This window comes from Colobus angolensis, unplaced genomic scaffold, assembly GCF_000951035.1.
Source record: "Colobus angolensis palliatus isolate OR3802 unplaced genomic scaffold, Cang.pa_1.0 Scaffold60, whole genome shotgun sequence".
Classification (NCBI taxonomy): Eukaryota; Metazoa; Chordata; class Mammalia; order Primates; family Cercopithecidae; genus Colobus; species Colobus angolensis.
In genome coordinates this window covers 1,611,780-1,626,520 of record NW_012119599.1, presented here as the reverse complement: position 1 = coordinate 1,626,520, position 14,741 = coordinate 1,611,780, and the positions used below count along the sequence as shown (strand labels likewise).

At 58.9% G+C, this 14,741-nt stretch overlaps 1 protein-coding gene across 1 annotated transcript in view; it reads right to left on the bottom strand.

Moving 5' to 3' along the window:
• SYMPK (symplekin) overlaps positions 1-14,741 on the bottom strand; it is a 55,323-nt gene continuing 40,582 nt past the window's right edge. Inside the window, 15 exon segments of the mRNA XM_011962972.1 lie at positions 1-175; positions 325-657; positions 960-1,055; positions 1,256-1,432; positions 2,429-2,616; positions 5,784-5,885; positions 6,892-6,982; positions 7,505-7,605; positions 7,915-8,023; positions 9,311-9,471; positions 10,361-10,508; positions 11,451-11,564; positions 11,761-11,842; positions 12,890-13,125; positions 13,974-14,124. Coding sequence (XP_011818362.1) covers positions 38-175; positions 325-657; positions 960-1,055; positions 1,256-1,432; positions 2,429-2,616; positions 5,784-5,885; positions 6,892-6,982; positions 7,505-7,605; positions 7,915-8,023; positions 9,311-9,471; positions 10,361-10,508; positions 11,451-11,564; positions 11,761-11,842; positions 12,890-13,125; positions 13,974-14,124 — 2,227 coding nt within the window. The 3' untranslated portion in view covers positions 1-37.

Below are 14,741 nucleotides of genomic sequence, written 5' to 3'. Positions count from 1 at the left end.
GTCCCCGTCCCATCCCCCTTCCCCGCCCCCAGCCCCGTCAGCTGTTCCCCTTGGCCTCGGGTTCCCTAGCGTCCTCAGCAGCCGGGCTAGGGGTCTTCACGACATCTTCTCCAATAGGTGCCAGGGTCTGGGGACTCCGCTCCTCCTTAGAGGTCAGCCCGCTCGCTGCCGTCTCCTGGTGACCGGGGAAGGAAAGGGGGGCCGGTTGGATGGCGTGGTCCCCTCCATGCTCCCATTCAGGCCCTGTCCCCTGATGCCCGTCCCCCACCTTCACCCCGGCCCAGATCCGGCTTCCTCCTTCGCAGCGAAGGCTGCTCTCCCTACCTTGGGTAGGGGGCCCTCGAGACTAGAGTCCAACAGCGCAGCCTCGGTCAGCCCTGAATCGTCATCCATGCTGATGAAGATGCCTGGGGTCTCGCACTCAGGCCCCTCCTCCCGGAAATCCATGGCTTCCTCAGACGGGGGCGGGCCCGGCCGGGCCGAGGGAGAGAGAGAGGAGGAGGACGAGGAGGGGGCTCCCATTCCTCCCGGCTTCAGCTTCTGCTCCTCCTCCAGCTGCCGCTTTAAGGCCTTCTCCTGGGCCAGCCGCAGGCCAATGAGGTCCTGCGGGGGCCGGGGGGCCGGGGCCGGGGCCAAGGCCAGAGGCTCCAGGTCGTCCTGAGGGTGGGGAGGGCCACACAGCAGCTCAGAGGTGGGTGGCTCAGAGGACGGCGGGAAAGAGAAGGAACCACCCTGAGGTGGTCTTTGAGTTCTTCACCAAGGGCATGGGGAGGAAAGGGCAGTTGTCTCCCAGACCCCCAACTCCCTTCCAGCAGGAGCATCCCCTGGGAGACGGGTGGCTCAGAGGCAGGGGTGGCCTGAGTCTCTCGGGGTCGGGAGGAGGCCTTGGTGATGCTTGCTGGCTTGGGGTATGGGGTGGGAGTCTGAGGATCCAGATGGGTGGGCTGCAGGGCCCTCACCTCCTCCAAGGGCCCCGCAGGCGCTTCCTTGGCTTCTGGCTCCTGCTTACCGCTGGCCTCCAAGATGGTCATGATGGAGTTAGGGATATGAGCTTGCTGGGTGGAGAGCAGGAAGGGGGCGCTGGGGACAGCTCTGGCACAGAGACCCCACTTGCCCACCTTAGGTCCCGGGGCCCTAACCCTCCAGAGCTCCCAGCAGTGCAGGGCCTTCTTGTATCCACCTCCATCCAGTCCCCACCAACCGGAAGGACCCAGGGGGCCGCCCACCGCACACCCGGGGTGGGGGGAAGGGGTACCTGGTGGGGGGTGAAGGAGCGGACATGGGCCAGCAGAGGCTCCCGGAGCTCAGGGCACTTGTCAAAGACGGCTCCCAGCTGCTGGGGCGGCAGCTGCAGGATGACCTGGAAGCTCTGGGGCTTGGTGCGCTGGCAGCACTTGATGAAGCCCTCCCACACTTTGGGGTACTTCCACACCTGAACCAGGGAGGGAGGGAGCTGTCGGGAGGGGCACACAGGCAGTCCCCCAGCCTTGACACTGGGAGAAAGACCTTGCCAAGACCATGCCCAAATCCCACCATCCAAGATTCCTCTGGATGGGCCACAAGCAGCCCTGACCTCCCTCCAGAGGCCTTTTGTCTTCCCGATCCAGGCGGCTGGACCATGAGGGCAACTTGGGAAGGGGGTGGAACAAACTCAGAGCCGCCTTTTACCAGAGCTCCCCCTGGGCCAGGCCTAGGCTAAGTGCTGCGGGAGCACGTCTCATGACATTCCCACGGCAGTCTCCAGGGGGCGACATTAGCCCTGCTAAACAGCGGAGGTCCATGCTGGCGCCGGGACCCGTCCCGGGTCACATGTACATTCTCACGGCAGCCTCCAGGGGGCGACATTAGCCCTGCAGGATTTGGTTTTTTGTTCCATCACAGTATTTTTCTTTTTTTTTTTTGAGACAGGGTCTTAATCTGTCGCCCAGACTAGAGTGCAGTGAGTGGCGTGTTTCTTCCTTACTGCAGCCCCAAACTCCTGGGCTCAAGCAGTCCTCCTGCCTCGGCCGCCCAAGGAGTTGGCATTACAGGTGTGAGCCATCACACCTGGCTTCATCGTCGTATTTCTAAAGCCCAAATTTCTAGCACTTCTTAAAAAACTGGACCATTTTTCAGCTCTGGGATGCATCCTGGCCGGGCACACAGCAGTGGAGGGTGAGCAGCAGCCATGCCTCTCCTGGGTGCACACCCCTTGAGGGTTACCATAGCTCCTATCACCCAGCTGCCCTCCCTAATCACCTGGGAGCTGGCTCAGTCATAGACCCTGGAGCACTGCTATTTTCTTGGCAAGGAGGCAGAGCAGAGCCTGCTGTCCTCCACCAGGCTTCCTCTGGGGTCAGGGGAAGGGGAGGGCAAGCAGACTAGAAGCCTGCTGGTTAGGTCTGCTGCTGTCTGCAGCCTGGGGGCGGGGTGGCCGGGGGTGGGTTACCTGCTTCATGATGAGGCGGGACAAGATGTTCATGACGAAGCCCCCCAGGCGGGGGTACATGGTCAGGGACTGGATGACGGTCCTCATGAGCAGCATGGGCAGGGGGCTCTGCTCCATCAGCTGCTGCATCACCACGGCCAGCACCTCTGACGTGTACACGTTCCGCTCCGCAAAGCACAGGTTGGTGGCTGCGAGGAGGCGGAGAGTGGGCCTGTCCTCTCTGCCCAGCTGCCCCCTGGGAGGTGGGAGCCCTGGCCCTGCTGTCTGCCCATGTGAGGGGAAGACTTCTAAAGCCCTGACTTCTAAAGCCCCTGAGGGAGACAGGAAACTCCCGCCACCCAGCAGAAGGCACACTGCAGCCCCGCCCTTGGAAAACCTGCAGGCTTCATTCAAGGGAGAAGACATCCAACTCCAGGAAGCCCCAGCATGGGTGGAACAGGGAACCCGTGGCCCCTCACTTTGAGGACAACCTTGGGAAAGATGTGTTGCTAAGCCCTGGGGGAGCGGCAGGGCCCCCCACCCCTGCCAGGGAGGGAAGGCAGCTATTGGCTTCCACCAGCCCCTCCAGAGAGAACAGCAGTCCACAGACCAGCTTGTCAGAGGGCCAAGGGACTGCCCACTCAGTCCTGACAAGGATACAGGGCTTGCGCTGGTGCTGGGAAGATGGGGGGGGTGCCAGGCAAAGGGCTGTGCGGGGGTTATGAGCACAATCAGTAGAGTAATAGCGAAGGGAGGGACAAGAGGAGGCTGGGGCTGGGGCATACGATGAGCTCAACACCCCGTGCCACTACCAGTAGGACCCAGAGGGTTGGCACAGCACGAGCATCCACGAAGGCAGGCCCTGGGGGTCTGTTCCCCAGTGGGTGGCCATGCCCCAATCCACTGTGCTAATGGGAGGCCCCAGGAGCTGCCTTTGAAGCCCTTCCCCAAACACCACTTGCCATGTGAATGTCAACCAGGAAGTCTTTATTGAGCCAGAAGAGCACCCCAACCCCCCAAATCCTTGAGGCTAACGGAGAACAGGGATGGGGTCTCTAAGGGAGGGGGGGTGTAGACAGGTGGGAGGAGGTTGAATGGGCAGAGCAGAGAGTGGAGGCGACGACCTGTCAGAAACCCAGGAAGCCCCTGCTCTTCCTCAGGGCCAGGTGGTCACTGGTCCTGCCCTCTCAACCACCTAAAGGTTCCAGAATCACCCCTCCCCTCCTCCTCCTCTGTCAGCTTTGCCCTGGCCCCCAACCTGGGCCTCCCCTGAGCCTCTCATCCATTCTCCATACAGCAGCCTGAAGGGTGTTTTGGAAAGCTCAGACCTGACTCTCCTCCCAGAGACCTTCGAGAAACAAGGCCAAATTCCCACCACGGCCTGCAAGACTCCTGTGGGCAGGCCCCAGGGGCGCCTTTCCTGATGGCTACGGCCTGACCTCTTCTCTTGACCAGGCCCCCTCTCGTCTCCTAGGTCCAGAACCAGCCAGCGAGCACCTCCCTCAGGCCCTGCAGTCTCCTGCTGCTGCCGCCTACTCATCCTTCCTTGGTCTCAGCCCGAGTGTCCCCTTTTTCGGGAAGTCTTCCCTGATGTCCCACACCCAGGCTGGGTTATGTGGCCCCTCTGGGCTGCCCAGTCCCATGTCACCCCTCTCAGTTGTTACTGGCCAGGGACTTCTTGTCTCTTTCCCTGGACTGTAAGCCCTGGAAGGATAGGGCTAGGGCTGTCCTTCCTGTGTCCCCAGCACTACCCAGGATGGATATGGGTGAGCAGAGGTGCTGAGTTTTCTTAATGCTGGACTACCAGGAGTGGGTCTAGTTATAGACAAGTTCCCCAGAGGAACAGGGTGGTCTGTGGGGGAGAGAACAGTGCACAACAAAAGGACTGGACTTTGTGATCTGGAGCTTAGAGTGCAACCAGGAAGAATTCTGGTGCCCGAGGAGAAAAACGTGGGCTGGGTGCTGGGGACACCAGCTGGAAGGTTGTCTAGCCTGCAGTGTGCAGGCCTGGCTGTGTTGAAAGAAAAGGGTAGGGTGGTATAGGGTAGGCCCTGCTGACCCTTCCAGGGGCCTGGCTCCTGGTGGCCCGTGTGGCCTCCGGCAAGGCCCTTTCTTCTGGGCCTAGGATCCTCAGGGCTTCTAATCTGGGTCCACAAATGGTCTTGGGGGGTGTGTGTGTATGTGTGAACCCCCTCGAACTGAATGCAAACAATATGAGCATACTGTCCTGGGAATGGGCTAGAACTTTCCTCAGATCACCAAAGGGGTCGGGGAACATGAAGACCACAGTCCTGGCCTATGAGCCTGGAGATCTTTCCTCCCTGCTGGTCTCCCACGAGAGGCCTTGGGGCCTCGTGGGTTTGACATTTCCATAAGCTCCTCTCTTGACCTTAAAAGTTTCTGAGAGAACTTGCAGAGGAAGGTTAGGAAGTAAGTCACTGAAAAGCTGTTTCAAGCTAGAGCACGAAAGTAAGCGGCACAGAGAGGAAGCCCTTTCCTGTTTGAGGGCGAGAAGAGAAAGCAAAGGACAGCAGTCTTCTGAGTAGAGAGGGCGACAGTGAGGGTGTCCAGCTCTGTGGGACAGGATGGCTCCTGGCCCAGAAACCTCGCTCAGGAGTAGTGGAGGGGCGGACGCTCTCAGGGGAGGTGGTCCTCAGTCGCGGAACCGGCAGAGCTGGGACTCCCACCCAGGTCCGTTTCACTTCAGATTCTGTTTTTTCCACTACACCAGTTAGCTTCTGCGCGGCCCTGAGTAAGTCACCTAACCTCTCTGGAGCCTCCATTTCCTGTCTACACAATGGAAGTGAACATACTCACCAAGTGGCGGACCAGCAGGCTCAGGTCTGTAGGCCTTCAGGGAGAGCCCAGTGCAGAGTGCTCAGTGAGTGGGGGCCATCGTGAGCCAGTCAGTTCGTCACCAACCCTGCCGCCCTGGAGGCAAACTCTCCTGCCTCATCTACCCTAGGCCACAAGTGCCGTGGAGCCCTGGGTCTGCCCTGCTGCTGCGCCTCTGAGCCTCTGACTACCACTCACGGTGCACCCTGCTTCCTTCTATTCCTCGGGGCTAGGGGTGGGGCTACCCCTGACTGCTTTAGGCCCACTCTGTACCAGCGCAAAGCAGGTACATCAGAGTGCCTTAGACAGAGGCAGAAAAAGGTGGGTTGTAAAGGGTAAAACCTGGAAGGAAGGAAGAGGAGGGAGGGAGGGAGGAGGAGGCAGGAAAAGGAGGAAGGGAGGTGGCTCTCCGGAGCTCTGTGGGGCTGTGAGTGGCACAGTCTTTGACTTGGCAGATTCCAGTGGGGGCATGTGGGTGACTGAGGTCCTGCCCCTGTCGTCGCAGGGGCCAGGCCACTGGAGTGGGGGGGAAACACCTCACCTTTGATGATGGATTTCATGTCACACTTCACAGAGTCGATGTTGTGTAATGCAATCAGGAGCTCTCCAGGGTTCAGCGGGGACAAGGCCGAGTTTCCCTCACCTGCGACGGGTGGGAGAAAGGGTGGGGGAGACAGAACGGACGCATAAGAGATGGGTCTGAGTTCCCCAGATCGGGGGAGCTGGGAGCAAAGATGAGGTGCCCTCTGCTTTCAGGGCTGAAACAGGGGAAGTGACTGACAACATAAAAAGGGGACACCGAAGGTAGCAGCAGCCCTTGGGCAGCCTAAGGTTGCCATCCAGTGCTCCTCCCCATCCTGGGCTCCCACCCTGGGTAGTGTGTGGCACAGCTAGGTCTCTCTGCCCCTGGGCTGTGCACCCTTGAGGGCAGGGTAGGACCACCTCATTGTGTGGTCCCCAACACAGACTCCAAAACAGCACAGGGGCTCATGGGCATTTGCGGCACAGAACAAGATGAAGCCAGGCTGCAGCCTTCCAAAAAGTGGCTGGAGCCTTCAGCTGTTGTGGGGCCTGGGGAAGTGGAGGGGAGGAGGCTGGTGGGGTGGCTCTTTGCTGCTGCTATTTTGATGGTCCCAGAGCCATCTATGTGTGTGTTTTAAAGCACCAGGGTCTGCGTGGAACAGACATCCTCCATTCTTTCTTGAGCTCCAACCACTGGGGTACGGGGCGAAGAATCCCTTCTACCTTACTTGCTAGTTTTTCTAAGTTGAAAGTTTTGTTTCTTTTTGACTGTGTCAAAACAAAATGCCCCTAGCCCACAGCTTGAGGGATTCAGGCAAGATCTGAGGAGGGGCCAGACTGCAGCCGGGCCTGAGAGGGGCTGCGGTGTGGCCAGATCCTAGAAGGGAAGACGCTGCTGGAGCCTCCGGCCCCAGCTCCACGGTCTTGTCCCTGCTGTGAATGAAACCATCATCCAAGCATCCCGGAGGGTGGCCTGGGAGCTCCAGACACATGGAAATGTCCAGTATAGCTGGTGTCCCAGGCAGCGGGATGTGCCCCCTCTCCCTGAGGGGGGCGCCTGCACCTCGCCTCCTGCCCCACACCTGGGTGGGTGGTCCTCCTGGTGGGGAGGAGGCTGCATCACCTACCATGCTGGGTGCCCAGCAGGCGGTTGAAGACTTCCTTCACCACGATGGGGTTGAGTTTGATGAGTTTAGGCAGGGCCTGGATCACCTCTTTCTACAGGGAGAAGGTGGTGGGGTGGGGGTTAAGTCAGATACACCCTCACTTCCCTTCTAGACAAGCCACCCCTTCTGCTCGCTTCTGGGGAGCTGAGGGCAAGCTCTGGCTCACTGAGCCCCTCCTACTCTCACCACACCCTCAGGGCAGAGCTTTCTCCCCAGCTCTCACTCCATCTGAGTCCCTTGCATGTCACGTGTGTGTGCCCCCAAGAGGCATCCTAATCCTTGTCTGACAGAGAAGAAAAGCGAGTCTCAAAGAGGGGAGGGGACCCGCTTGAGGTAGAGGAGGAAGCAGCAGAGCCACTGGCACCCGGGTGCCCATGCAAATGAGTCCAGGAGCTGCTCTGCATTTCCAGGGTACACAGGTGCCAAAGGCTTCCACGACTTCTGACCACAGGCAAGGTGTCTTCTGCACTCTGCTATGTGCCTCTGGCTCAACCGCTTCTGCAACGTGCTGCCCTGCCCCTCCCGGTCTCATATGTCCCAGGTAGCAGGGACAGACGGGCCCCCGGCTCCATACCTTCTCCAGCCCATTGAGCACCGGGATGAGGAAGCGGACGTCTGGCAGTCGCTTGTGGTAGAGATCCCGGACCCGCTTCACCAGCTCCGGGGAGGGTGGGACTGCATGGAAGCAGCAGGAGACACCGAGTTGGAGGCAGAGGGGAGCGTGGGGGAGGGTGGGCACCCAGGAAAGAGAAGCAGGCGGGTGTGCGGGAAGGGATGGCAACTTCACAGCAGGAACTTTTCACCCTTGGCTGCTCACGTGCAATTAGCACCACACTGTTCCAGATGGAGAAACTGAGGCCCTAGGACAGGCAAAGACCCACAAGAGGTGCGACCATCTGGGGACCCAGTGGCTCGGATCCCCAGGACCCGGGGAAGGCTAAGGAGAGGGAGGAAAGCATGAAAGGTGGGGGTCCCCAGGGTCACCTTTGTCTGTGAGGCTGTGCAGACATCGTGTGACCAGTGTCTCTGCCCCCTTGGGACAGTTTTCCACCAGCAGGAGCAGCTCCGGGGAGTTCATGCCCATTCCTCGGATCTGGAGGCAGAGACAGGGATGACCACACCCAGGGTGAGAGCTTCGGGAAGCCTCAGGTGCTGCCGGCAGGGTGGCTGCGGGAAATGCTGGGGCTCAGGGTGAGACTGGTGACAGGGTTTGGAGGGTGGGGGAAAGGTGGGGAAGGGCAGGAGAGGTCAGAGAAACCTCGGCCTCTCCCTGCAGCCTCTCCGGATGTGGCCTGCTCCAGCTCCCAGCCCTGGCTGGGCTGTCCTCCAGCAGGCCACTCCTCTGTGGCTCAGACCTGACCTGACCTCGAATGCCTACCCCGTGCTTCACTCACTGGTGAAGATGTTTCTGGCTCCACCCACACCCACCCGCTTCGTGACCTGGTTTCCCATGCGCAGCTGGCTTGGCTGCGAGCCCAGACCAGGCTCCACCTGCTGCTGCTTCCTGAGCCCGTCCCACGGTGAACGCCAAACACAGGAGCTGCGGCCGGGCTCCACTTTCGCCCAGTAACCTTTACGCTCCTGACTAAAACCGACTGTCTCTGCCCTCGGGAAGCTCACAGCCCCACAGGATCACTTTTCCACAGTTGGCTCACCTTGAGAATGGGGCTAAAAATGTTTCCTCCTGACTACAAGCCTGTTATCCCCATTTTCCAGGTAAGGGCCCCACTGAACCCAAATGGCAGATAGGTGGGGATTAACATACAGTTCTCTCCTCCATGTATCATGAAAATGTTCTGTAATCCAAAAATGTCAGGGGCAGAAAGAAAAAAAGTGGTTTCAAACCCTGCTGCAAACTGAAGTACAGACCTTCTAATCTCAGGTGACAGTATGTCACTGAGCTGCTTCTCATGTGGGCAGCCCTGTGGCTCCAGAGAGAGAGGTGGGAAGGACTTAAGTCTACGTAATGACAGCTAAAGAGTCCCATCAGCAACACCGGGAAGGTCAGCTCATAAACAGTGACAGTGACACAGAGGTTTATGTGCCTGAGTTCATGGACTCCTTGCATCAGCATGGAGGGACTGGACTGTCTACCCTAGTTTTACTGACAGGCCCAAGGTCGCAGTGAGAAAGCGACAAGAGAACGCGAACCCAGCTCTACCCAGCTCTAGGCTCCCAACTGCTGGGCCACTCTGATGTTTCCTCAGGAACTGATGAGTGACATGCGGACCGCCCGCAAGCCACACAGCCTGGGTCGACCCGGGGTGACCACCCTTTGGGCTTGGCACACTCTGAGGTGGAGCAGGTTGGGGAAGAGCTGGAGCTGGGGACACAGCCCTGCCTGTGGGTGGGCAGGGCCTGGTGGGCTCAGGGGCCTCACCGGCTGCTCGATGACCCTGAGCACCGTCCGCTTGATGTCGGCGATGGCTTCAGTGTACACGGCCGCCAGCTCGTGGATCAGCTTGTGGTTCTGAGGCAGGAGAGCCAGGTAGAGGTAGAGACACTGCTTCACTGTCTCCTCCGTCCAGGGCGCTGCCACCTCTGACAGGGCAGGAGCGGCATCGGATTGGCCCACACTCTTCTCCAACCCCCTCGGACCCTCAGTAACTGTCCCTTCTTGGGCAGTGGAGCCAGGGAGGGCAGAGAAGGGAGCCGGGGCTGGGGAGCTAATTGTTCTAGGGCAGGAAAATGGGGTGGGACCAGGACTTCCTACTTCCAGCATCCCCTGACTGCCAACACACAAGGCACCTAGAAAGATCTTTCTAAAGTGCGATCCTGATCCTGTCCCTCTCCGCCTCCAAGCCCAGCCATGCCCTGTGGCCTCAGAATAAACCCCCAGCTCCCTGCCTCCCAGTGGCTGCCACGTGTTGTATGGGGTGGCCCTGGCCTGCTGCCCTCCACGGTGGTTACACACACTTTCTAACAGTCCCAAGGGCCCTGGTCTCTTTGCCTTTGCATCGACCCTCCTTTCTGCCTGGTCCACAGCACCTGCTCAGACTCTGGGCCTCCCGAAGGCGGTGCATCTCCTGGGAATGCTTCCTGGCACCTGGGCCAGGCCTCCCGTGCTGCCCTATCATGGCCCCAAGACTTCCCATTTAAGGGTCCATTTACTCGGGGTCTGAGTCTACCTGTCTGTAATCCTGGAGGACCCAAGGCTCTGTTGAGGGGACCTGCCTGAGATGACCCTGCCTGGTCCTTCCTGGGGCCCCGACGGCTGGCTCTCCTTGTCTGCCAGATCTCTCTCCCTGACCCCCTAGGCTAGGTCAGATGCCCCCTACCCTTGACTCCCACAGCCCCCAGGTGGCTGTCCCAGTCCTGCCCGTTCCCGTCACTGGTGTCCGGGTGGCTTCCCCACTCAGCCCCTCTGCTCACAGGGACCAGAGTGCGGACACAGCAGCACTCAATATGCATCTGATGACCTGCGGCCAACCTGTGTCTTTGTCGGCTCCAAACAGCACAGACGGTGGGTTGGGGTGCACCAGGAGCTGCAGGTAGTTGAGGGCAAATTTCTCTACATACTCCCGCAGCTGCTCCTTCTCATACATGCGTTTGATGAACAGCAGGGCCTGGGAGCGCACCTGAGGAGGAAGATGGAGAAGGGCGGGGTCAGGGAAGAGGGAAGAGGAAGAACAGCTATTCCTGCGAGTATGGCAACAGTCATGTGAAAACAGACCCGAGCCTGAGAAGGGGCAGCCCAGCTGTTACCAGGGCCCAGAGCTGGTCCCCAGCGCAGGAGGCAGATATCCTGGCCAGGGCCGGACCCACAGCACCACCTCGCTGCCTGCCTCTCCAGCCCATCTGCCCGTCACTGCTCCTTGCCTTGCTCACCAAGCTCCAAGCAGAGGGAGATCTCAGTTCCTTAAAAGTGCCACTCCCTGCCAAGTCTCCCTAGAACGCCTACTGCCAGCTAAACAGTTTCACTCAGACATTATCTGCCAAGACCTGTGAGGGCAGGGGCTGGTCCTGGGCACTCTGATCCCAGCAGCAGCACAAGGCCAAGGCCAGGGCCAGGGCCAGGGCCAGGGCCAGGGGTGTGCAATGAAGGTCTGCTGAATGAATAAACATGCTGCCAGGCAAGGGCTGGGGCAAAAGGCTGCAGGAAAGGATGGGTCAAGGGCGCTCTCAACCACAGCATGTGCACATTTGTCCCCTCGTCTAGAGCACACCCAGCTATTCATTTTCCAGGTCTCAGCCCACATGTCCCCTCCTTGAAGGAAGCTTTCCTTGAAACACCTCCCCTGCCCACCCCACAACCAGATGGTCGGCCCCTCCCTCCTCAGGGCTCCGCAGCTGCACACTGCTCTGCTCAGCTGCTGAGCATGCTGGGTCCTCACTGCTGGCTGAGGCCACACTGGCTCCCCTGCTGGGCAATGCTCTCAGGCCCCAGCACAGGACTGGGCTGCATGAGGAGCCTGTGCTGGCCACCACAGGTGGATTAAGAGCGAGTTGGTTCCTCAGGATAGAGGTGGCCTCTGCAAACTGCAGGCTGAGGGCAGCCAGGAAGTGGAGCAGGGGATCACCTTGTCCTTCTCGTGGGAGCTGAGGTCGAGAAGGACATGCAGGTACTGGAACTGGCGGGACGGGCGCTTGAAGATCAGGTCTCGAAGTGTGGACATGCCCAGATAGGTGCGACTCTGCAGCAAGAGGAAAGGGACCTGAGCTCAGCCCACCTGACTGTGCCTTTGGGCTCTCTGTCCTGACTGCCTCTGACAAAACGGCCCGGTCCCTCATGAAACCCCCTGCCACAAGGTTTAGGCTGTGTGCCCTTCAGACCCCTCAGGGAGAGCCCTGTCCCTTGGCCCAGGCTGCAGTGACCAGGGCCTGCCTCACCTCATCCTCGCAGTACTTGCGGATCACCTCCAGGGCACTCTCTGTGATGAGTGGCGCTTCCAGCACAACCTTGGTGAAGATCCTGCCAGAGATGGAGGGAGGGCCATGGCTGCAGAGGAAAAGGCCACCTGGCTCCCAGGCCCTGCTGAATTGTAGGAGCTCAGGGCCAGCAGGCCCTCCCTCAAGGGTTGCTTGTTCAAGCCCCTGGTTATGAAGCTTGGGAAGTGAAAAGACCAGGGTTCAAAAGCTGCCGGCTGGATGATCTAGGCAGAGGCTGCACCTCTCTGAAACTCATTTCTTCCTTTTGTCAAACAGGGATTCCTAACTTTATTCACTGAACATAAGAATGGGAGGGAATGATGGCGGGTGGAGAAGGGTGTGGGTGTTTTAGATATGGTGGCCTCAAAAAGCCGCTTCGAAGTTACATTTGAGTAGACTGGTAGATGAGAAGGAGCCAACCACACACACAGTTGAGGGAAGGGCATTCCAGGTGGACAGAACAGGAAGCACTAGTGCCCTGAACTTGGCACGTTCGAGGAACAGATAGAAGGCCAATGTGGCTAATGTTCGGGGAGTAAAGCCAAAGAGACTGGGTAACATAACACCTCACTGGTCACCGTAAGGAGGCTGTGCTTTATCCTAAGAGCAATGGAGAACCATGGAAGGTTCCTCGTGGGGAAGTAATAAAAGGATTTATATAATAAAGTGTTCCCGCAGCTGCTGTGTGGAGGACAGATGAGTAAGCTGGAGGCCACAGACAGGGAGGAAGCTACAGAACCAACTCAGGTAGGAAATGGGGTGTAGAGAAGTCTATCTCCAGGCCCATGGGTGAGCACTGTTATTTACAAATGGGAAAATGACAGAGGGGGAGTGACAAAGCCACTCAAACCATGCTCAGAACAAGTGGAAGAGCTGGCGAACAGCTCAGAGAGTGTGACCTGCAGCTCACATGCAAAACTACAACCTTGAACGTGCCTCCAGAGGGGGGAGGAGGAGAGAAGACCTGGGATGGGCTCGAGGACTGACTTGGAGGGTGATGAAGAGGGAGGTGGTCAGAACCAAAAAGGGAGAGCAGCACCAGAAGAGGGGGCCTCTTGGGGACAGGAGGGTGCAGGGTCAGCCCCCTCACCCATCCTTCTGGTCTGGTTTCTCCTGCAGGCCGGACAGCAGGCGGATAAGGCAGTCCTCATACTTGTCCAGGGAGCCTGAGGCACCCGCGGCCAGATAGGCGTTGTACTCCTGGTAGAGCCAGGCGAAGGCCAGGTCCAGGCGGGCCCGCACATCCTCCAGGATGAAGGACAGGACCTCTGCCTTCAGGCCCGAGTTGAACTGTGTCACCAGGCTGGCCAGGATCTTTATGCGGACCTGGTGGGAGGGTGAGCCAGCACGTCAGTGTAGGGTGGGCAATCCAGGGACTCCGCATTGGTGCCCTGCGACTCCTCCCACCCAGGCACAGGAGCTCTCAGAGCAGACACGGAGTGAAGTGAGGAAGGCCAGCCGAGGACCCTTATGCCCAGGAAGGTCCCGTTTGTGTGGCGGGGGGTGGGGGTGCCAGGGTGGGGATCGATCATCACCGGATAAAAACGAGTTTCTAGGAGCAGCACCCATGTACTTAGGTGCACAGAAAAAAATCCTCAAAGATTCCCCTCATTTGTGCCTTTGTCACCTTTGGAGAGGGGGATGGGGTGCAGGTGATGGCCACGGAAGAGAGTACTGGATCTGGATCCCCCAGAAATATTTTTCAGCTCAGGGAGTATGTTTCTATACTACTAGCTAATCAAAAATTAACTTCACAGAATGGGGAAAAAGTCACTTTTCCCCATTCTTTGAAGGTAACAGTGCCAGCAAGTAGCAGAATCAGGAGTGAGAACCAGGTATATTTTGAAAGCTAAATAGTAACAGTAAGAACGTTAACAACCGTGAAGAACCAAGACCACAAGAGCAGCCCTCACTTGCTTAGGCCTCCCGGCACCCGCCCCGTGCACCTGAGTGCCTGTGTGCATGGCACGTTTCCTCCTTGTCACCCGGGAGGAGCTGCTGCTGCGTCTCTGTTTTATGGAGGATGGGAGTGATCTGGAGAAGCGGCTGTGGCAGCAGAGCTGGGGTCCACAGCCAGGGAGGTTTGATGCCGGGGCCAGACTCTGTGCTGGATGTGAGGTAGACGCTTGGGTAGAGGGACTGGAAGGATGGGGTGGGGGGTGGCAGGGGCACACCTGGGCTGCCCCGCTGCAGGCCACAGCCTTCTCAGCCCGCAGGATCCGCTTCACAGCGCCCAGCTTCATGGCTTCCACCTGGGCATCAGTCAGGGGCTTCAGCACGTCGCTGAGACGGAATATCTTCTTGCGCCCACCAGCGCCTGCCAGCCTACGTGGAAGAGCAGTGACAGAGATGCAGTGACCCAGACCGCAGCACAGGCCTGTCCGGCGACTCTCCCAACTTCAAAGACTAGCTAGGCCACAGAGGCGGCCTCCATCCCCCGCTGCCTCTCCAACTCCTCTGTGGCTCTGAGGCACGGTGGGGCGGTGGGTGAGAGGAAGGAAAAGGATGCTATTGTGGTTTGGCAGAGGGTGTCTTAAGAAAGGCTTCTGTAAGTGGGGATCTGAATGGAGGCAGGGACAAGATATACAAATGTCTGGAGGACCAGCTCTCCAGGCAAAGGCCCTTAGGTGGGAACCTGCTTGTGGGCGCGACTGGAGGAGGGTAAGGGTAGCAGAGAGCTCGGAGGGTAGCAGATCCTGCTCAGCTGTGTTAGTAAAACTTGGGGCCGGGCGCGGTGGCTCACGCCTGGAATCCCAGCACTTTGGGAGGCTGAGGCGGGCAGATCACGAGGTCAGATCAAGACCATCCTGGCTAACATGGTGAAACCCCGTCTCTATTAAAGATACAAAAAATTAGCTGGCGTAGTGGCGGACACCTGTAGTCCCAGCTACTCGGGAGGCTGAGGCAGGAGAATGGTGTGAACCCAGGAGGCAGAGCTTGCA